Below are 22209 nucleotides of genomic sequence, written 5' to 3'. Positions count from 1 at the left end.
CAATAATGGACCTTTTTCATTCAGTAAGCTTCCAATAAGGACATAATTGCCATTCTGTGACTCATTAGAAGCTACCCACACATAAACAATACTAGCAAAAAGAACAAAAAATAGATAACCTAAACAAGAACTCAGCATAAAGAAATGATAAAGATATCAATTCCACTTTTCCCTTGGCAAGGAGACTCTTGATGAATAAATTGTTCTGTTTGGCGGAATGATAATGAGCTCCAAATCAATGGACCTCAGAAGACAAAAACCAGTCTTTTCCAATCAATTTAACACAGAAAACATGTTATAGGATAAAGGTGCTAAGCAGCAACATCAGAGCACCAATCTCTAAACAAACTAACGATCAAAAACTTTCTAAGTAAGACCCAACCACTGTGGTCTCAGAAGACAGAATCAATTTGAACTCACATGCTTCTGGACAATGTGAAGTGCCTCGTGATCCTCGCCGAAGTCCTGGAGATAACAGATTTAACTTTCAAGTTAAACAATATCTTTTAAGAGATGAGGAATACAACATTTTATGTGGAAGTGATGGACAGAAGACAGAACCTTGACTACAACACAAGAGCAGCCAACAACCTTCCTTGCCTTTCCTTCAGAATCAATCTTGCATAGCTGCATTAGACCAAATATGAAGAAACTGACTTATCCAGAAAATTCACAAGAGCTTTTGGTTGTAATATTGGTAGATGTATATTGATTGCTCCTTGATATCATACTTAAACAGATGGTGTAGACTGCAAATATTAGAACTTGTTATCATGTAAGTTCTCATGGTGGTGTTTTTTTATATAAATGGGAGTCGGAGCTTTGCTTCCTATACCCAAAGACAACCACACCCACCCAGTTTTCATGGTGGTGTTAGCAGGACATTTTAGGTGAAAATCAGAATGATTTCCCTAGATTTTGCATAAAGAAATTGTATATATCTTTATATAATCTAGAACATTTACAGCATCTAAATAATGACAAGTGTAGGTTCAATCAAATGAGTGCAGTACATGACATAATGGTTGCAGAGAACAAGAAAGAACAAGCAAAAAGTAAAGTATGTCAAATAATTATATCAAGGTAGAATGTTAAGATATATTATGTCTAAATAAGATCAAAGACTTACACCAGCCCACTCGCCGAGGGTCTTTGCACTTGGAACTGTCATTAAGCTAACATTGTGCTCTGCACAAAGAGCTTTGACTAGTTTCACATAATCAGGCTGGTTGCAGTCTTCTCCCAATACACAAAGCTGAGCAGCATGCTTCTCAATAGCTTTAGCACTCTCGTGTAGGCCTCGAACAAGCCCACCGTGAGCTAATGATTTTCTAAGGACAAGTTGCAAAGCAGTCTCAATGTCCATTGGCTCACCTAGAGCTGGAGCCGGAGCCTCAACCACAACTGCACCTTCATCACTGCAAAAGAAAACAAAACGAGGGTTATAATATTCCTCCATGGCATCCTGCAATGCAATTTGCATAGCCATTGCAGCAAATGTTGAGCCACTAACAGAAGAAGCCTCAAGAGTAGTTCAAAACTAGACAAGTAACCAAGGGATCATTAATCCCTACGAATTATTAACAAAAATCAGCATACAAATCACTATTGAATTTCAAAGCTCTATAGTTCTTATGACCTAACCACAAAACATATAACAAACATCTCAAGGAACAAAGATCAATTGCTTCAACAATCGAGTTTCCACTAACGAACCTCTTTCTTATTCATTAGAACAGCCAGAACTTTAATAGCTGATTACAAGCTGCAGACTCTACTTTAAAAAAGTAAGGCATAAGCTATATCTAAGATATGGAAAGCAAGCAGCCAAAAACAAAAGAAGAGACAAATGCTCAAGAACTCAGAAAACAAAAAAAAAATTACCACCACTTCAATAATTCACACAGAAAAATGGCAATTAACACGGAAGTTAGAAGCTGGAACAAAAAAGTTTTCGCTCACCCTGACATTTTTCTTCTTGATTAGTTCTTTTTTCCTTCCTGACGCAAAAAACTGCAAAAAGAAAAACAAAAATTAGAAAAAAAAATCGATCTTTTGGCTTCGATAATCCACATAGAGGATCAAGAGACAGCATCGGGCATGACGAACTGCGGGAGAGAGGAATCAAGGGAGACGATCGGTGGATTTGTGGATAAGGAGGAGACAAGAGTGGCTGTGCGTGAGAACAACGGTTGCTTACCGGAGATTGAGAGAGATGGCGGCGGCAAAAGGACGGCCGGTGAATGTGGGATCAGTGAGCAGAGAAGAGAGAGATGCTTACCAGAGGAGGCGGCGGCGGCAGAGGACTCTGAGAAGGAGGGAGTTTGTGAAGAAGATTAGGGGTTTATGAAAGTCTTCTGTATAGCATGAATGGGCTGGGCCGTAGTATTGGGCTGGGTTAGTATAAAAGGAAGCTGGGCCATAAGTACTGGGCTTAGTATTTTCATACCCCATAATTGGTTTTGGGAAATCCTAAGTAATGGCCACGTACAAGATATCGTAATAAAATGGCTAAAGTATTTTAAATTGAATATATGGTCATACTTGATTTCCTGAATTTTATGGGAGGGGTAGAATTTCATATTTATCCCTCCACACATTTCATGCAGAGCTCTCGCATCATTTTTCCATTTTACCCTCAACCACTCATATCCCATAAAACAGCAAAATCTCTACATTCCAAAGTTACCAAATCTACATTATCAAACAATCGAATCTACCTATACAATTCAAACTTTTTTAAAATATTATTAATTTGTCTCCAACATAATCTAATTAAAATCTATAAGAAACCTAACTAATTGGGTAGTAAATTTCGTTGCAATCACCATCTCTTAAATATTCTTACACTCATCAATCCCCATTTTTTATCAATCCAACAATCTCAAATTCCTTGAGACATAAAGGGATCAACAAATTGAGCAGAATGATTTTTAAAGTTTGAGTCTCCGATTCCATGATCGAAATTTATTTGGTAAGCATTTAGATTATAAGAATAATTCAATTCAACAATACAAGAACTGAAGATTTGTTTTCTTTTCTTTTATAGTTTTCTGCCACAGTTTGTTGTCATATTTGTTCGAAGTGAATCTCTGTCTAGCTTGATTATTTGGATGTGCAAATTGTGTCATTTGAATATCATTTTAATTTGTGCATTTGAGTCCTAATTTGCAAAAATTAGAAGCAAACATTGGAAGAATTGATATTTAAGGTAATATAATTATTGAGAGTGGAGAAAAAGTAGTAGAAGACGAGGAAGATAATTGGAAAAGAAAACATGTCTCCTTTCTCACGAGACATTATAGTCATAATGAGCAGTCATATGATCTCATCTCGTCTTTTGCAACCAAGAAAAATTTAGGTATTGTGTGTAACTTTATTTATTCTGTCTATACGCCTCTTTACTTACTTTGTCTTTATTCTGTCTAATGCATCTTGTCTTTATTATGTCTATACACTTATTTTATATACGACGTATGAATGAGAAAATATCTTAGCTTCATCATCGTCTGGGTGTTTTACCACGTTTCTAGTTGTCATTGCCTTTATTTATAACTTTTTTTGTAGGTTCTTTTTTTATGACTATGTTTTTTGGTAAGAAGTAAAAATAGTAGATTTTTCAATCTTATTTTTTCTACCCATTTTCCACTTTTATTAGCCCATATATTTTTCATATTTTTTTGCATTTTAATTTTATTTTTATTTTTCAAAGTATTCATTTAACCTGTTTTATTTTTGAAATTTCTAAATCTAGATTTTATTTTTGAAATTTTGAACTTTAAAATTTTGATTCAATATTTTATTTCCAAAAATCAAACTATAGCAAAAAGTTGTTTCAAGGATATTTTTGCTCACAAAATTTAAGGGGTAATGTAGGATAATTTAACTATTTTGGTGGGAGTGTATATTTGTCTATATTAAATTCTACCATAACTGTTCATGTTGTGATATTAGATACTTTTGGCCATTTTTCAGGTCACACTATAGTTGCCCCATTTTTTTTAATCATACCTAACAAATAAGAATGATTACTTTCACTTTTAAATATTATATTTTAATTACAAATTTTTTAAAAGGGCAATTATGTCAAAATAAATCTAATTAATTGTAAATATAACAACAACATTCTAAAGATAAACAAAAAAATCAATCTTTGCCCTCTCACAAAAAATACTAAAATAATTTTGAAATGTTTATCAATCTATTACTAATAGATTCAATCAATGATATAGTTTATTGTTCATAGATTCGTAGCACTAATCTTAAAAAAAAAAAAAAAAGAGTACACTAATCTTAAAAAAAAAAAAAGAGTATCATTGATATACTTTGATTAAATAAATAATGTATGACGGTATAGAGGAATTACATAGATAGGCGAGCAAAAAACTCATTAAAAAATTATCACATTTGCAAAATCATAATCATGTCGCTAATATTGCTATATTTGGCACTTATTTTCGTAAAAAATTTATATCATAACGTGTAATATTTAATAGAAATATTGAGTCAACAGGGTACCATGACTTAATACTATGGTTTTATTAATTGAACAAAACTAAATATAAGATATGAATATTTTTTATATCGAATGAAACTTAAATTTGTTGTTTAATCATGCAGAAATTTAATTAATTAAACCAACAACTACTAAATAACTTTTCTATGAAATTATAAACATTGGCAAAGGTCCACATATCATTTTTTAGAAATAGTTGGTGTAGTATTGACAAAATTAAAATTAAAATTAAAAATAAAACAGCGAAATTCTACAGTGTTGTTTTAAAGTTATAATAATTAAAGGGGTCGAGATGTTAATTTCAAAACAGAAAATCCTAAATCATGCGACTAGATTTCATGACCTCTTGATAAAAACAGGTAGAATTTCTTTTCTTATAAGTGCAGCCCAATTCCTGTAACTTACCTCTATATATATATATTTGGTGTTCATATTTTTCTCCATTAACCCAAATTTGATCACATCGTAAGGAAAATATGTACTCACAAACTTGTACTACCCATGAGTGTTCCTGCAAAATCAGAGCCATGCCCTGAAACCACCAGCATCAGCTTATCAACAGACGAACTTCCATGGCTGCGACAAGTTTCAAAAGACATAAGCACAGAAGTTTCCCTCGATCTAAGGCTCTCTAATGAGGATTTGGTTGGGAGTTTGATGCCAGAAGAACTGAACCTTATTGATTCTTTTGATGCTATTTGTTTGCCAGGCACTTCTAGCCAAGGTAAAGAAGTAGCTAAGCCTCGAGTTTTATCGTGCAATTATTGCCAGAGGAAGTTCTTCAGCTCACAGGCACTTGGAGGCCACCAAAATGCTCACAGTCGACAGAGAAAACTGGCTAAAATAGGCCGTAAATTGGATCACGTGTCAAGTGAGTACAAATTCTCGAGCGTGTCTTCTATTTCTTTGCATGGCTTCAATAGATCACTTGGAATTCAGGCGCATACAATGATTCAAAAGCCTTGTGCTTCCCATGCACCCATTTTTGGTTCCTTTCATCCCTCTGAACTTGATGTCTGGGACAGGCAGCACCTTTACACAAAACTGGCAGCTGGACGGCCCTCGCCAGAGAGTTTTCTGTCGGGAGATTCATCGGTACCGTCGTCAAGCAGGGGAGCAGCAAGGTTTGATGGCGGTTGGATGCTGTCGCCGACTAGTGGTTCGTTGTTTAATCCAAAGCATAAACATGATGAACTGCACGAGCTAGACTGTTTAGACTTGTCTCTCAGGCTGTAACTGTAAGAAGATAGAACAAAACTTCCTCTCCCACAGTTGCTTTCCCCGTTTTGCTTCTTCTTTCCATATTTTACCAGGCACGTAAAATTCTTCTTTCCTCGATTTAGAAAATATTCCGCTGTCCCCTGTAAGGTTTCCTGTAACATGTGAGAAATCCATTTTAGAAATACCAGCAGCATTAGTTGAACGGTTACTTTCAAAACTCAGTTGAGAGTTGCCAAAAATCTAAAGCGAATAATATGAATTTGAAAGTATCAAACTTAGGACTATGCTGTAAACATCACTCTCTCTCTACTTCTACCATTTCCATATTGGAGGTTATAGTCATTAGAAGGAATAAACTTCAATACTACTTTCGATTACACAAAAATCAAACACGTTGACCATTTTTAAGCTGTAAGATTGACTACACGTGTCATCAACAATTTCAGTGGCTCGATGAAATTACGCCAGATCAAAATCAAATGCAAGATCATAGTCTGGATGATAGGAAATATACCAAGACAACAGTTATTTTGCAAAATGAGATTTGGTAATCTTTTCCAATTGGTCCGAATATGTGCATAAATCTGGATAATAGTAATGGACAATATAATTGACACAATTCTTATTCCATGACATGGACAATTACACTTGTGCGCATGGAAGGGGTTGTGTTTGAATGAAAATGGAAGACCCACCAGCAGTTGAAGTAACAGATCATCTCTAATGAAATCAAGCAAGTAGGTTTCTAAATTGCACAAGATCCCCCAGCTGTGCTACCTACCATCAATCATTTTCCATGTAAAATTGTTGTCAAGTCATTATCTCGATCTCACGCCTAGTATACTTTTCAGTTGATAAATCCACCGGTAAGTTCAAATCTAGCAGATATTAACCTAATATTCTTCCATTAGTAAGAAAATATCGTATTCTCGGACAATTCACAATAGAATGGAATAGCAACTGAAATAGTGTTATCAAGACAATCATTGTCATTAAAATCCCATATTACAAGGACTTCCATAGAATAGCAGGACATTGTCAGAATGACTTGAAAATGACTTAAGAAGACGACATGGGTTTTTACCTCATTAGTTGGGTTGTCCATTCATTGCGTTATACCATTCCTAGCTCCGTCATTTTCCCTAGCTATTTGCAGTCTTCCACATTGCCTCAGAGTTAAGAAAAGCATAATGAAGACATTTGTTTTGGAAGTTATCATCAGAGAAAGGTAGAGCCATAAACTTATTGAGTAGGTGAAAAACTAAAATGGTGGTAGTTGCCTGAAGATATGATTCTATTTAGAGGATTTGAGTGCTTCTCCTAATTGGAATGAGATATCACAGCATTATTTAAGTGTTGTTATATGCTGACATTGCTAGTTTGAATGATGAGGAAACCAAAATCTGACAAATTTTAATATACGCACCAACTTCATCCCCTTTATTTTTGTGTAAAATACCTCGTATACTGGATGGTCTACTATTACATTACATTAGGATCAATATTACATACCAGAAATAGATATCCAGTAGCGCCAACAGCAGACAACTATTATGATCTGGAAAAACTTCAGAATAAAAAATTTCAATTAATTTCAATGAATGATTTTACGGTTTCCATCCATCTAATGAACTCAGTTTTGTCTTTGTTGTTCATATATTTATGCAAGAAAACAGCAAGCTCATCGTCCACCCCCCTTGCTTCAAGATATTCATAGAGTGAGTTTTGCAAGTCATCATCCAATTCCCTGTGTGCAAAAAATCATCGTCTTATTAAACAGGAAGAAGATGAAATTTTGATAATTGAGGCAAGAGGATAATATTTAAATAAGAACAATATGCTGAAGATTGCCACCGACATGATATGAGAGTAATTATTTGTTATTACTGTTCATCATACTTAGAATCAAAATAGAGATAATATTGAGGGCCTTGGAAATCATACTTGAATTCAGGGCCAGCATAGGGCTGAGCTGGCATCTTTTCACCTCGACGTAAGAAAAACCTGTCAATTTCAAGACTATCTGGCCAAGCCGAGCACATGATCTCCAAAACATCACTGCTGTCTCCTTTGGTTATGTTGACGATAACAGTAATGTGAAGAAGCACATCCTCCACAGTACCACTACTGCCTCCTGATTTTGGAGCTGGAATAGATCGATCAAACATGGTCACTTCAATCTTTATATTTTCATTCTCCGCATACTTTCTTTCCAATCTGATCCACTGCTCGCCCAGCCTTTCATCAACTGTAAACGCGCCAAATTTTGTGACAGCCTGAAAATGAGAAGATATCTCAAAATCAAAAGCTGGAACCAAAGAAACCACGAGTTCTGAAAAAAGCATCGAAACAATAGTATGTGATCCCAGATCTCAAATACCCACTATTTACTTGCATTTTTACTGGCTGAAAATGAGAGAAATCTCACAACCACGTAACCGTTAAAAGCACAAGACTACAAGTTTCTTTCAATAATCTCCATTTCCACGTAGATGTTAGTAGTTCGAGAAAAAGTATGGCGGCGCCAGTTATTCATTCGATCTTCTACAGCCCTGCTATTCCCCAACTAAGAAAAAATACTGCGAAGGATTATGATCCCAAATCCAAATAACGGAAAACCTCGGAAGAACAACCACTAAATATCGGCAATGGTAAATTTTGGAATCGTTCGTGAAACCTTCGCAGGATGTTAACTCCGTGGCGCTCATGTAGTTAATGATGCTTAATTGTAAGAACGAAACGAACAACCGAAGGCGAAACCCATCCATACATGCGATTATTAATCTAGAAAACTCTTCCAAGTTAATTATAGATCTACCAAGACAAAATTCAAGGACAAAAATAACCCAGTACACCATAAAATTAGCAGTGTTTACAACTGATTAGATTTTTTATTACTTTCTGCGGCAGAGAGAAGAACAGAGAAGCAAACCTGGTTGGGAGGAGACCGTTCGAGTTCATATCGGATTTCGTTACGAAGAAGTCTGAGAATGTTGCCCTCGAAGGCGGATCTACGCATGTCAGATATGTAATGGCGCAGTGTGTTGGAGTAAACGCAGGGGTTTTCCGGTCGGAATGCGATGAGATTTTGTCGTCGCACTTGCGAAATTAGAGTTTTGTGAGAAGAAGAAGAAGAATACGAAGAAAACTGAAGGGATTTTCTCAACGATCGAATCACTCGCGCCATTGTTGCGATTATCTTGAATCGGGAAACAGGAGAGTGTTCCTCAGGGTTTAGGGTTTAAGCAACCGCCGGCGCCTGACGAAAAACAAACTTCCGACTTACCAAATCCTTCAAATGTCACAATATCAAGTGTCCCGTGGTAACTGGGCCGTGGGCCATGGTCCAAGACTTATTTTTCTAAATAAAATAATTGCAAATACAACTTTTTTTTAATAATATTAATTGACAATATGGTAGCTTTTATTAGTAAACCATTTTTATTTGCTTAAATAATAGTAACAAACTTTTTACGCAAAAAAATAATAATAATAGTAACAAAGTGTGTTTTTATTTTATTGATAGTTATTATTGAATCTATGTGTTGAGATAGTCATTATATTCATTTTTATTAAAAATAGGAAACATAAACAAAAATAATGTTACTCGGTCAAAACTATACCATGAAAAGTCTAACTAAAGTGTAAGAGGTTTCTTACCTATATAAATGATAAATCATTAATTGTACAATAGATGTAATTAATGATCCACTAAATTTAGGGATTAAATTGTTACAAATTTTTAAACGTGAAATCTAAATTGCTGCATATTAAATTTCCTAAACTAAATCATTGATTAAAATGAGACCAGTAATACTTCCTAAAAAAAAAAAAAGATAACCTTGCAACCTCTTAATTGGAGGTATATGCCAATTACCGTTGAAATATGCTCATTTTGACGAATTGATATTATTATACGTGTTTTATGTGATATGAAAATATGAGCAATTTTAAAATCTGTGATGTTGGCAATCGCGTCACTCCCTATATCCAAGCCAAACCTAGATTATGATAGTAGTAAAGTAGGTCCAATCTACACCGGAGATAATGCATAAATGTTAGCTAAATGTATAATTTTAGCAATGATTGTTGCCATTGATTATTGATTCAAAGATTAATCTAATTTGGTCGTTGAGAAGCGTTGTTTAATAACCAAGGAACATCCATTAATTACTTAATGCTCAACGAACAAGGCTTTTGCAAATTTAGATTTTTTTTTTCTTTCAACACACTTAGCAATTTAGTTTATTTTAGGATTGGTACATTGATAGGCCATATTTGGGAGATGATTATTATAAAATGATTCATTATACAAAATCTATATTTTTGTCATAAAATATAACTCATTTGCATTTTACCAATATATTATTTTTTATATACATGTAATTATTATTATCAAGATACCGAAATTCAAAATAGAAAAATAGTTGATTTTCGGTTTACATTTTAAATCATTAAATTGATGCACCTTTTCACGTTCTTAAAAAAAACTTCCCGAATATGTAGTTGTCTCTTCCTCTTTTTCATTAGTCTTATTTTCTCTCACTCTTCACCATTGTTTATGGCAAGTCATCTCCTCATCTTCTTAGTGTTATCCATTTCTGTAGTTACCATCTCCGGTAGCCTGTTTTTGATTCACTCACTTTTCACCATTGTTTCCGGTAGCCCGTCTTCTGTCGTTTGCGTTTTAAATATTCTAGGTTTGCTTTTTATTTATGATTTTGGATGTTTGATTTTGGGTATTTAAAAAGCATTCGATTGTAACGTCGTATATATTTGATTATGTAGGTTATTTGCTTTGTTTGTTAATTGTGGAGAAATATAGCCGTATATACTTTATAGTTCATATATAAGTTATAGATTATAACCAGATATAGTTTATATTCCACGTAAGTGTATGTTATAATGACTATAATTTATAGTCAAATATAGTTTATATCTCCATGTAAATGAAAATGTAAGCGATAAACTACCATTGTCGTCTTACCTCATTATGCTGGTAAGTTTACTCTCCTAAAATATAGTGTTATAATTTATAGGCAGACATAGTTTATATTTCATATAAATGTATGTTATAATGAAATATAAATGTATGTTATAATAGCTATAGTTTATAGTCGAATATAGTTTTTATATCCATATAAATAAAAATGTAGGCGATAAACCACCGTTATCGTCTTACTTCATCATGCCGGCAAGTTTACTCTCCTAAAATGTACTTCTATCAAGAGAATATTAGTGAGATTGAGCCAAATATTGCATTTGAAATGTATTGAATTGAGCCAAAAATTGGAATGAAATGAAAAAATATTTTGTAATAAATTTCATGATGTACTAGAATATATTAAGGAATAAATCGGGGATTATGGGATTATGGGAATAAGTGATTTGTGTCTCACAATAATTTAATGTTTACCAAATCAAATTTGGAACATTAATTTTTTTACCTTTAAACAAAAAAAAAAGACATATATTACATTTGGGAAAAGTTTTAAATCCATAAATCTAAAATGGTAAAATTTTAAAACATTAGACATATTATCTCTTTATTTTTATTATGTTTTTGTATATTTGCGAGTGTTGGGACTAACTTACACATACCTCTACTAATCTCTTACCCTACAACATCGGGTGGTATAGCAATTTAGTTTATTAACAACAGTAAAATAAAATATGACCAAATTTAGTAACAAATAAGAAGTGTTCAATTTATTTAAACTATATTACATTACATACCTTTATAATATAATAAAAAAAAGGACAGTAATTTTTTATACTACTCTGCCACGAAGTATTATAATATGTAATATTGTTTTCCAAAAAAAGAAAAAGGTATTATAATATTTGAATAACTATGAATTTAAAATTTTAATTGACAATTTGCAATATTAGTAATTTCATACAAGCTACATTCGAAAAGATAATTGAATAAGGTAAAAGATTACTCTAAAAGTGGAATGAGATATTCAATATCTCTAAGATTTTCGATTATAGTCAAATTATAAATAATCATTTAAAACACGTTACCTATCCCTAAAATTGAAATCTCGATATCTTTTATCTTAATCCTTGATCAAATATACAGTGGCATTAATGTAATATCAGCCAAAACCCAAAGCCTATGAAATTCCTATTCCTAAAAAGAATCGGCCGCGGTCCGGATCAATATATATCTACGGTGTTCAACAACCAGTAGCCGCCGGCGACGCCCGTTAGAATTAGAACTAAGAATTAAGAAACAAGAGTTTTCAATAATCTCTGCACGCATTTGAATTTCAAAATTTCCATTTATCGAGGAGATAGCAATGCGATTTGCTGCTCCGTTTGAATTGAGAAGAAAAATGTCGAAGAAAGCGATCAGTAAAGCCACCGGAGGATCCGAGCCGGTGTACTTGAATGTGTACGATGTGACCTCCATCAATGGCTACGCTTATCGGTTCGGCCTTGGCGCTTTCCATTCCGGACTACAAGGTCAGTAATGGCTTCACTTGATCTTCGTTTTCGACTGGGTTTTTTTCTCCACTTCGCTTTGGCTGAAGCTCTAATGCTCTGCTTTTGCGTTTCCGTGAGTGTAAAATATTAGAGAGTTCTTCGAATTTTGTGTGTTCTGTGAATCGGGAGATGCATCGGCTGAGAAATTTGGCATAGTTTCCGAAATCGTGTTTTTCTTGAATTTTCTCACTTGCCAAACACTTTCTCTTTCACTATCACCTATTTTTATGCGCGTTTTCGTCTCGATTTTGACTTTTTTGGTCAATTAGACTACGAAATAAGCTATCAAACTTTAGCATTTAGCCCGATTTGGCAGATGAATAAGTTTGCGGACTAGCCAGACATTATAATCTCTCGAGATTTTGGTTGGAACCAACTTATTTTCTTTACAGTATGTGAAATTAATGGTCCGATGCTGGTGGAGTTATTCTTCTGCTTCATCTGCCAGATCTTTCAGTTGAATATGCTGAATTCGATTTGATGTTTTTGCTGTGGATTTGAATTGCAGTTCATGGGGTGGAATACGCATTTGGATATCACGAATGCTCAACAACTGGAATTTGCGAAGGAGTGCCGAAACAATGCGATGGGTTTAGATTTAGGAAGACAGTTTTGGTAGGCAAAACAGATATGAAACCAGCAGAGGTGAGAACTTTAATGGTGGAACTTGGCCAAATCTACAAGGGAAATGCTTACAATTTATTCACCAAAAATTGCAACCATTTTTGCAATGATGCTTGCATTAAACTCACGGGGAATTCCATCCCAAAATGGGTTAATCGCCTTGCCAAAATTGGTAAGACAACACATCCTATTAATTCCCATCCTTTTTTGGCTTGTTTGGCTGATCAGATTCTTTTATCTGTATGTGCATTTTTACTGATTTGAAGAAGTTCATTTATGAGCTTAATCTAACTTTCTGATGAATATCAACACAACCCAAATAAGTTTTTGAGTTCATTTTTCTTGATTGTTAATCTGTAGTTATTTACTAGTAAATTGATATGATCCTGCTGGTTCTGGTTAAATTTCCTGTCATATGCTTTGATTTTGTGCTACAACATTTTGGATCAATTTGGGCTGTTTTCTCTTTCAGGCTCTCTTTTCAATTGTGTTCTACCAGTGGCCTCAAATTCCACCAGAATCCGGGACGACCATAGAATTGAAGAAGAGACTGTAACCATGGAGGTAAAGAAGGAATTAACAAGTGAATCAACCAAAACTCCCAGTTCTAATTCTTCTTCCTCTGCAACTTCCTTTCCTCGCTCGACGCTACGCCGAGGAAATTTCCAGACGAGACGAGCTCCTCCCCCATCTCCTCCGCGATCTCCACCTTTTTTTTCTCATTCTCATCTTTATCTCCATGAGGTACAGACATGACTGGAACCTCAACTCCTTGAAATTTTTTGCCATTTCCATTGGAAGTGCCTCAAAGAAGCCGAGACAGTCAAATTTGTTTATCTTTTCCCCTACTGTATTCTTCTTTGTGATCTTGGAAGATCAAATTATAAAATTAGAAGCATTCGTTTGTATGCTTTCAATTACCTTATTTATTTGGCTTATCTTGAATAAAAGATGTGCCTTTGAAATAATGTTTCTTGAGTTATTTCTGCCTCTTTTTTCTTTTGGCATTCATCAGCTCTGAGTGTTCGTTGAAATCACAGTTCATATTCTTGTAATTATAGAAAAAATATGGATTTTTGTTACTTGGAATGTAAGAAATCATAATCTTATTGTCATAGTGAAGAAAAAATCATGGCGTGCACTAACCCAACATTGGACAGCAAGTTACATCAACCAGGAGACAAATGATACATGGGTTTAATCCCTAATAAAATAAACACAAATAAAATTTTGTTAAGATGTCAATTTTCTTAAAATAAATCTAGAACTGAAAAGTTCCCCCCCCCCCCCCCCCCCCCCCCCCCCCAAATATATGTACTTTCAAAATGCAAAACATAAAACAGTAGAAGAATAGTATTTATTGAAATATGGGTTTGATCCATCTATTACTCAAGATGCAAAACATTAAAAAAAATAGAAAATATTAATTTTACATATAAGCATTAGGCAAGACAATCTTATTGATGCATCTATGACCAAGATACTTCAAGTCATTTTAAACTCGGCTGTCCTTTGGGGACTCGATAATCGCATGGATCAATAACATGTAGAAGTGTTAGAGTTTCATCGTATTAATCGTGCTACGCAATGTCTCTAACGCCCTGCAACCACGTGATGAATATCGATGGAATACTAATGAAATGAATGATATTTTCCAAGTCAGATATGTCACATCATCCAAATTATCTTTTCTACGTACTAGACTTCTAATTATGAAGGGGCGTAACGCCCCAAGCCCATGATTCATTCTGTAACGTCCAAGGCCCATAATTTGGAATTCGAATTCGGCATCTTGATCCGAGTCCTAGACTTGGGGCGTTACAGAATGACATCATAGCGAAACCTCTCCCAGTACGATATGGTTCGGGAACGAACCAAGCGGAAACTGGTGGGCATGTGACGTCCGAATAGAGAAGAGGGATACATGAATGAACTGATACCTTATCCGAATGGGAGAAGTCCTGAGATCATGAAAAAATGATCAAGAAAGACTATCTTTCCCAAATATTTTTCTACAAACAATTGAAAAGTTGTGTGGCGGTGAATTTTTACGATCAGAATATGATATTCTCTCTCTCTTTTTTTTTTGTGTCGCATCAGAAAGACGTGTTGTCGATCAAATTTGCCTATTCAATTATTAATTTATTACTTGTTTTGGTCTTCCATGGATGCTCATTTTTAATCACTTTATAGATATTTGAAGTTGCATTGGAGCTACTCTTTTGGCATTTGGCTATTTATTTTGCTTCCTTATTTATTTATTTATTACAATTAATTTTCCATAAATTTATCATTTATCCCATTCCTTCTCTTATAGAATCAATTGTTCTGGATTTTGTTTGGTCTCTATTGCCAAAGTTCTTTCTTTTCATGAAGTAACTGTGGATATTGTCTCAACTAATAGTAGCAAAGAAGAAAGGGTGGACGAAGTTTATAAAGCCCGTTTGAAAAATGTTGTTACTACAAAGTACGTAGAGACGTTAACAACATGATATATACGACAAAACAAACTCATTTTTATAAGTAAGTTGAGCTATATTCAGGTCGACGACAAAACAAACTCAAGTAATCACATATACATTAGTAGTATTATAGAATTACATAAATAGAATGAGTGATAAACGATGGCAGCAATATAATTACGTAGAAATGTTTAAATAGACGTGTAAATTTTTTTTAAAATTACCATTTTTGCCAAATTATTATTTTGTTACTATATCTATATATATGATATGACACCTTCATTGAAATTTTACTGAATAAATTTGTAAAAAAAGTTATTTCCAAAGTTTAGAAATAGCATCCTTTAATTATTATTAATAATTTTAATAAATTTGTGCATGACTTATTTTTCTCTAGGTGTGAATAACATCATTTTTACAACATATATGTATAAATTTAAAAAGTGAAAATAAATCACAAAAGTGTATTTTACAATTATCACTCAAACCACGAGGATATAATATCACAAATATAAGGGGAAACTTCACACATTCGAATCTTTATAGGAAATATGAATCTTTTAATTTAAGTTTGCTCGAATTATTTTATACATACTTTTAGAACAAGGATGAGAAAAATAAGCAGTACAAAACTAGGAAAAATAAGAATAGTAGAAAAATTATTTAAAAACACCTGGGCACAGGACCTTCGGCAAAACTTTGATTGAAAGACCTTAATATATAAAATATCGTCTAAATTTTATTTTTCTTAATTTTTGAGATTCATCTAAGTTTATTGATATATCATTTAAATGAATAATATGACCCATCTATTTAATCTTTCTTGTAACATAATAGGCCTTAAATACGATTACTTTTAATTTTTAAAAGCTTCTTCCAGCGGAAGCAACTATTGCTGGTATTGTTAATAGTATTCAATAAGAAATATACGTCGTTGGAAAAGCGTCTACCTTTATTTCTATAATTTAATATTTTTTAATAGGATAGGACTTCTCTTAATATTTTTAATTCAAAAAATAAATCTAAACCGCTAATATTAGTATCATCTTTTTATGTATTTTCAAGATTAATATAATATATTTTCATATTATCATCATTTAATGACTTTAAAAATTTCATGTCAAAAGACGTGAAATTGTTCAAATCTATTTTGAAGTGAAGAAATTGTTTAATCTATAATATAGTAAAAACAATCAATTCTAAAAGAATCTTGCGGTGATCGTGTTTCTTCAATATCATCATTCTCATCAATTTTTTTTAATCGCTATTTTTTCACGAAATATTGATTGTATTTCTATAACATTTACAATTTCCTTAGTTGAAATCATAACAGTTGTGAATCAATTTTCTCTATACTTATTCTCTAGTTTTTTTTTTCATGATTAGAGGCTTCATTTTCAAAAATCGTATCATTATCTACTATATATTTTTTTCATCTCTTGATTTGTCGATACCTATCATTTCTTCTATTATTTCATCATTTCATTACTTTTACTTTCAATAACAAATTTATTAAGAGCACTTTTTTGATATTCAATAAGTTTTTTTACTCTTCTTTTCTTTTAAGTTTTTCATATCCACCATATTTTTTTTAGACATATTGATAATCTAAGTAAGCAAATTTAAACAAATATCAGATATTGGGTTTTGAGCAATAAAAAAAATATAATTTATAAAAAAAATGTAAAAGTTTTCGTTGTGAAAAAAATAAATAAAAAGATAAAAGAAATATGGAATGTCTCCGGCCTCTCAAAGTAAACTTGGGAGGATTGTGATGAGCTTATATTAATGGGTCGATATTTTTAAGGAAATTTGAAAGAAACGTGAACAAATAGATTAAAGTTAACAAATTTGAAAGTTAAACTAATCAAAATTGAGAAATATTTATGAGCCTATTAATTGTGGATTTTTTGAGTAGTGTGTATTTTCAATGGTTGAGAATCCATATAGATAAATCAAATTTACACAGTCCATCAACTTAAACTTTTTGGTTGAGTAGTGGTTTATTCATCTTTAACATAGTTTCTTCACTCGCGTATAGCTTAATTGTCCCTGCACATGGGCAAGGGCAATATAATAATATATGAAAATGATTTAAAAAATCAATTAAAAACTTAAGAAGATAATTGGAGAGATTCATAATTGGGCCATCGCGATCCAATGGGCCGCGCCAAGCCCACGATCTGACAACCCAATTTCGCCTACGCTCTTTCTATTTTGTTCTGTACTGGTTGGCGCCTTTGTAATTCTGCCATTGCTCTTCCCTCGCTTTCGCCATTGAATTGTTCTTCTCTTTCTTTCGCTGGTACTCATTAATCTTTTCTCTCTTAATCGAATTATGCCGATTTGTTCTCTATTGTTTTTTAAGCAATGCGAAAATTGAAAATAGTAGGTCAGTTCATGTTTCCGAATCTCGTATTTTTGTTGTTACTGATTATGGTTTTTTGAAGTTATATTATAGGTCAGCGTCTACTTCGGCTGGCGCACTCCGATTCAGGCGAAACACTTGAGGTATGAGAGATTAACGTTCGGATATTTGTTCGTCTTCTCATTGTTTTTGAATGTGACGCAACCGCGATGTAATGCACTGTTTTTCTATCATTTCGTAATGTTTTTGACCTAATTTTTGTTTATTGTAGTTCTTCGTTGAGTTTTGTTAGGCGTGTATTATATTTTACTCTAGTACTCTTGGAAAGCTTGATTTGAATTGGAATTTGAAATGGCCCGTCCCTTCTGGCTTGGTTGGCGTGGATGATGATCATTAACTTAATTGTTCCGTTTCTGTTATTTGTGGAATTTAGATCGCGACTTCTTTTTAGATCATATTTTATGGCTGCTTTCTCTCATCAGTTATAAAATGAAAATATAGACATATACACGTAAGAACATTTTCATTTTGAAAAGTAAAACTATGCAACCTTTTAAGTCTAAAGTATGCAGTATTATATTATTGTAGAGATAGGGAGGAGTTTTTGTTCTAATTAATTATAAATACTTTTAACTATAATTTTTTTCTTGTATGAAGTGGCAGAGTGTCTCTTCAAACCTTTGCATATACACAGGGATACCCGTGCCCGTCCCAAGGTCCGGACCCAGAAGATATCTAGGATTTTTGGTATTAAGCTCACTAGAAGGTTCGAACTTGAGACCTCTAAGCCAGTATGACCAAGAAACTAAAACTCTTATCAATTGGACTGACCCTTTGGGGCTATGTTTTCCCCTTGTTCTTTAATGTTTTTCTTATAAGACGATCTAAAATTTGATGTTCCAATATTAGAATTTTCTAAGTATATCAATTTAAAGGGCATGAGTAGGTCCGCAGATGACTTTCAGAATTCAGCCATTTGTTTGTTTCCCATCCAACAGCTGAGGAATGGATCACATAGCATTTTTTTCCTTTGATAATCAGGAGTCGGAGCTTTGTTTCCACACACCCGAAGCCACCCGTGTCTGTCCCAAGACTCGAACCTAGAAGACATCAAGAGTTTTTGGTATTAAGCTCTCTTGAAGGTTCGGATTAGAGACCTCTAAGCCAATATGACCCAGAGACCCCAAGCCCTAACTGGCCTACCTCTCAGTGCGTAGTGGATCACATAGTAGCGACTTACTAAAAATTTTAATTAACCTTAGTGATATTATGAATTATTTATGCAATATGTGGATGGATCCCCTTTCTTTTCATCTTTCCCTACTCACCCGCCGCACCCACACATGCTTGTTTATCCAATTATCCTTCCTGCCTGTGTCTAGCCCTGAAATAGTTTCTTGTAGTTCTATTTGTTTTAAATCATTAAGTTCAACATTCTTCTCTTTTAGTTATTTTGATATGTTGATTCTACTAGAAACAAGTAATTGGATCATGGATGGAAGAACTAATAGCTATGCCAGCCTGATGCACAGTGTCAATAAGTAGCTATTCAACACCTTGTTGAGTCAATATCACAAAATGTGCTAACCAGGAAACCGAGACTTGCGTTAGTGTACTTGCTGGACTATTGAATTTGATTTTCCTTCTTTTTTTAGGTGCGGTTCAATTGAGGGAAGGGTTGGTGTCCGTCATTTGGATGATTCTAATGAAGTAAAATTACTTCTAAATGGCACGGTGAGGACTTAAGTTTATCCTGCCGACTCTTTATACTTTCGCCCATCAAGATAAAAGACTGTGGGGTTAGGAGTTGTCTTTGAATTTTGCTGTAGAATATTTGTCAAATTGACCAGGACCAATGCATATTGTTAACAACAAGCACATGACTTTTTATCTCCCTACATTTCAGAAAAGTGGTGTGAAATCTTATTTTATTGTCCTTTCTTCGATATGCATCTCACTACTTGCAACTTCTTGATCTGATGGTGCTTATACTTTTTAGGACAAAGTCTGCAAACACTGCTTTCAAATCTGAGCACTAATTTTTCTTGGCCACTCCACAGATTTGATGTTTTTCTTTGTTCCATTATTGAAGGGTCCAGTGTCGGAATCTGCTGTGTGGCGCATACACTAATGTCAAGCATTGAATCACCAATACCAAGTAGGAGAAATTAAAGTTGTTTTCTTCCTTCTATGTTTATATTTCTGTTCCTTTTGTTTTTGGAACTATATATGTTAGGCATGCATAAAGGAGGCGCTTTTACCTCGGGGGTCGTGAAAGTTTCTCCTTTTCCTCAAAATTTCCAAATCATTGAGCAATCTAAACTTCTTTTACAAATTATACTAGTCATATTTTTCTTCCTTTTTGCATGTGAATCAGCCTGTTTGTACTTCCTTTCCATGTCCCTAATCTGACCATTTTCCCATTTCATTTTCATCTTCTATCTGTAAATCACACTATACCCAAAATTTAATTTTTTATATATTCTTAACAATATCCATTCAGGATGATTGTTGGCCAATAGGTCCAATACCTCAAATTGATCCACGTGTATCTGAGATGTTCAGACTTGTATCATTTTACATGTATGTTTGTGCATCTATTTATGTATATATAATTTTGATTTTGTTGCCTTTACATGGCTTATAGTCATAGATGTATTATAAATCGTTTGAATTTAGTAGTGATTTAGCAGTTATGTTTAGATCTTATAGACATGATAGTTATTTCTCACCCAGTAGAGTTATTAATAATTAGTGTTCAGATTTTAAAGACATGATAGCTGTTTTTCCTTTGGAGATAGATTTAAGATGTGATTTTGTCTCTTGAAATGTTTAACAGATATTCATTTGCAATATTTTTTTAAAGAAAAGAGAAAAAAAAAAAAAAACACATCCTGAAAGTAAACCTCATTTTCTATTGTTTTTAGATGCTTTTTTTAGATGCTTATATGCAATATTTCGATCATCACTTTTTCATGTCATCCTTGGAATATAGATGTAGTTAGAGATGAGGAATCTCTCTATGTTTTATTTTTCCTTCTCTCTCTCCTTTTTATTTATTTCTTTATTTTATCGCAGCTAATCTTTATATTATAGCCAAATTTGTTATTTTCGTTATTTTTTTTTAAAAAGTCCGTTGTTATTTTCGTTTGTGAGGTTAAGATTGGATTTTAGTATTGAAAAAGTATCCCTTTCTTATCCTTGGAGTAACGGTCCAGGTCCATTAATTGGGGGAAGATTTTCATGTACATGCCTTTTTCAATTTATATTATTACAAAGTTGCTATTTTTAATTCTCTCATACTCATGACTTTAGGAGGGAAAATAAAAAATCAAATTCTAGCATGGCACTACACCACTACCTATTTTTATTTTATTTTTTAAATTTTAATAGTTAAATAACATGTGATAAGGATTTGAACTTTTGACTTGATGACATATTCATTAACCTGTTTAATTATGTTGAGGTTAATTTTTTTTCCTTCCAATTTTTGATTTAGCTATGTTTGTCTTTTTTTATAAAATTAAAGTAGTAATTTTTGGTTTATATTTTCCCCATTTTTTGACATGATTTTTTTTGTTGTTGCATATTTACTAGGCTTGTTCAGAGGTTGGTCGGCGATGAATCAACGAAACCAATGTTTGGAAATCGACATTTTTTTCTCTTGATATTTTGCATTAGTCAGTTTAGGATTAAACAAAAATTTTTAAATACGCTTTTGAAAGAGAGAGTATTGGTAGGTTTCTAGGAATTTTCATCGCTACGGGGTTGGCCATTAAGAGGTTGCTAGGGTGCTTGGTTGTTGGGAGGTATGTCAACACTAAGGGACACTAAGGGACTGCCTGTTTGGAGGTTTCAAAAAGGTAGTTTGGGATTAAGTTGTTTAGGAGTAAGATGCATGGGAATTAAAGATGTGTTTGGTTGTATATATACATTAAAATAAATGAAAATAATAACGAATCAATTATGTTGCCAATTTAATACAACGGTTAATTGAATAATTAATAATAAGTGTTTTTGAGTTTTTGAAGGGATAGAATTAATTTGTTTCTCAATCATCATTTATAGGTACGAAAGAAAGTTCAAGTTTTTGATAATAGCTAGAATTAAAAGAACAAAGAAACAAAAGGAGAAAAAAAAACCAACGAAAAACAAATAATAACAAAGCATCTAGAAAATTTTGATTTATGGATATGAAATAATTTTGAGCCTTTGAAACAAAAAATTAAAAGAACAGATAAGAAAAAGAAAAAAAAAAGAAAGAAAAAGCACCAAAGAAAAAATAAATAGCATAAAACTAAAGCACAAATCAAGAGAGAGGGCTCAGTTTTAGAGGAAAGAGAGTGAGAGTTTTCAAAGAGAGGGGTTATCAGAAATAGGTTTTAGGTAAATCATTTCAAACTTTCAACCAAACAAGACTTTATATTTATAAATCCATTCCCACCTTTTAAACTCTTAAACCAAATGGGCTCTAAGGGGATTGGGAGGTGTCATGTCGATGGGAGGGGGTTTGGGAGATAGTTGAC

At 33.2% G+C, this 22209-nt stretch overlaps 4 protein-coding genes and 1 long non-coding RNA gene across 8 annotated transcripts; 3 read left to right on the top strand and 2 right to left on the bottom strand.

Annotated features, from left to right (window-relative positions):
* Positions 1-137: 137 nt before the first annotated feature.
* On the bottom strand, positions 138-2382 carry LOC111020127 (small ribosomal subunit protein eS12). 2 transcript variants are annotated; one of them, XM_088118118.1, is made up of 5 exons: positions 2282-2382; positions 1963-2013; positions 1130-1418; positions 562-627; positions 138-465 (listed from the first exon to the last, which is right to left on the bottom strand). In XM_088118118.1, exons 2-5 carry the CDS (start codon positions 1968-1970, stop codon positions 406-408), a joined length of 423 nt encoding a protein of 140 aa, XP_087974244.1. In that variant the 5' UTR covers positions 1971-2013; positions 2282-2382; the 3' UTR covers positions 138-405. The 2 variants fall into 2 exon arrangements, with proteins under 2 accessions (XP_087974244.1, XP_022152391.1); XM_022296699.2 differs by having other exon boundaries at positions 2201-2305.
* Positions 2383-4865: 2483 nt separating this feature from the next.
* On the bottom strand, positions 4866-9032 carry LOC111014400 (Mitochondrial glycoprotein family protein). 2 transcript variants are annotated; one of them, XR_015787000.1, is made up of 4 exons: positions 8670-9032; positions 7682-8013; positions 6822-7484; positions 4876-5889 (listed from the first exon to the last, which is right to left on the bottom strand). XR_015787000.1 is itself a non-coding variant. In XM_022289117.2 (3 exons), the coding sequence occupies exons 1-3, from the start codon at positions 8922-8924 to the stop codon at positions 7322-7324; spliced, it is 750 nt and encodes a 249-aa protein (XP_022144809.1). In that variant the 5' UTR covers positions 8925-9032; the 3' UTR covers positions 4866-7321. The 2 variants fall into 2 exon arrangements, 1 of the variants encoding a protein (XP_022144809.1); XM_022289117.2 differs by having other exon boundaries at positions 4866-7484.
* LOC111021988 (zinc finger protein 1-like) lies at positions 5018-5752 on the top strand. Its single transcript, XM_022299138.1, has one exon. The coding sequence runs from the start codon at positions 5018-5020 to the stop codon at positions 5750-5752; it is 735 nt and encodes a 244-aa protein (XP_022154830.1).
* A 2755-nt stretch (positions 9033-11787) lies between the features above and the next one.
* LOC111019161 (PPPDE putative thiol peptidase family protein) lies at positions 11788-13835 on the top strand. The gene is made up of 3 exons (XM_022295484.2): positions 11788-12208; positions 12738-13025; positions 13326-13835. The coding sequence occupies exons 1-3, from the start codon at positions 12043-12045 to the stop codon at positions 13607-13609; spliced, it is 738 nt and encodes a 245-aa protein (XP_022151176.1). The 5' UTR covers positions 11788-12042; the 3' UTR covers positions 13610-13835.
* A 3714-nt stretch (positions 13836-17549) lies between these two features.
* Positions 17550-21669, top strand: LOC111015263 (uncharacterized). Of its 2 annotated transcripts, XR_002602010.2 has the most exons (5): positions 17550-17620; positions 17777-17826; positions 19339-19417; positions 19776-19841; positions 21281-21669. It is a non-coding gene; the product is annotated as an uncharacterized LOC111015263 (long non-coding RNA). The 2 variants fall into 2 exon arrangements; XR_002602005.2 differs by lacking the exon at positions 21281-21669 and having other exon boundaries at positions 19776-20185.
* Positions 21670-22209: the final 540 nt, after the last annotated feature.

Source organism: Momordica charantia (genome assembly GCF_013281855.1).
Source record: "Momordica charantia cultivar OHB3-1 chromosome 9 unlocalized genomic scaffold, Mcharantia_2.0 BLBB01000009.1, whole genome shotgun sequence".
NCBI lineage: Eukaryota > Viridiplantae > Streptophyta > Magnoliopsida > Cucurbitales > Cucurbitaceae > Momordica > Momordica charantia.
The sequence above is the reverse complement of the archived record's forward strand: the minus strand, read 5'-3'. Positions and strand labels throughout refer to the sequence as shown.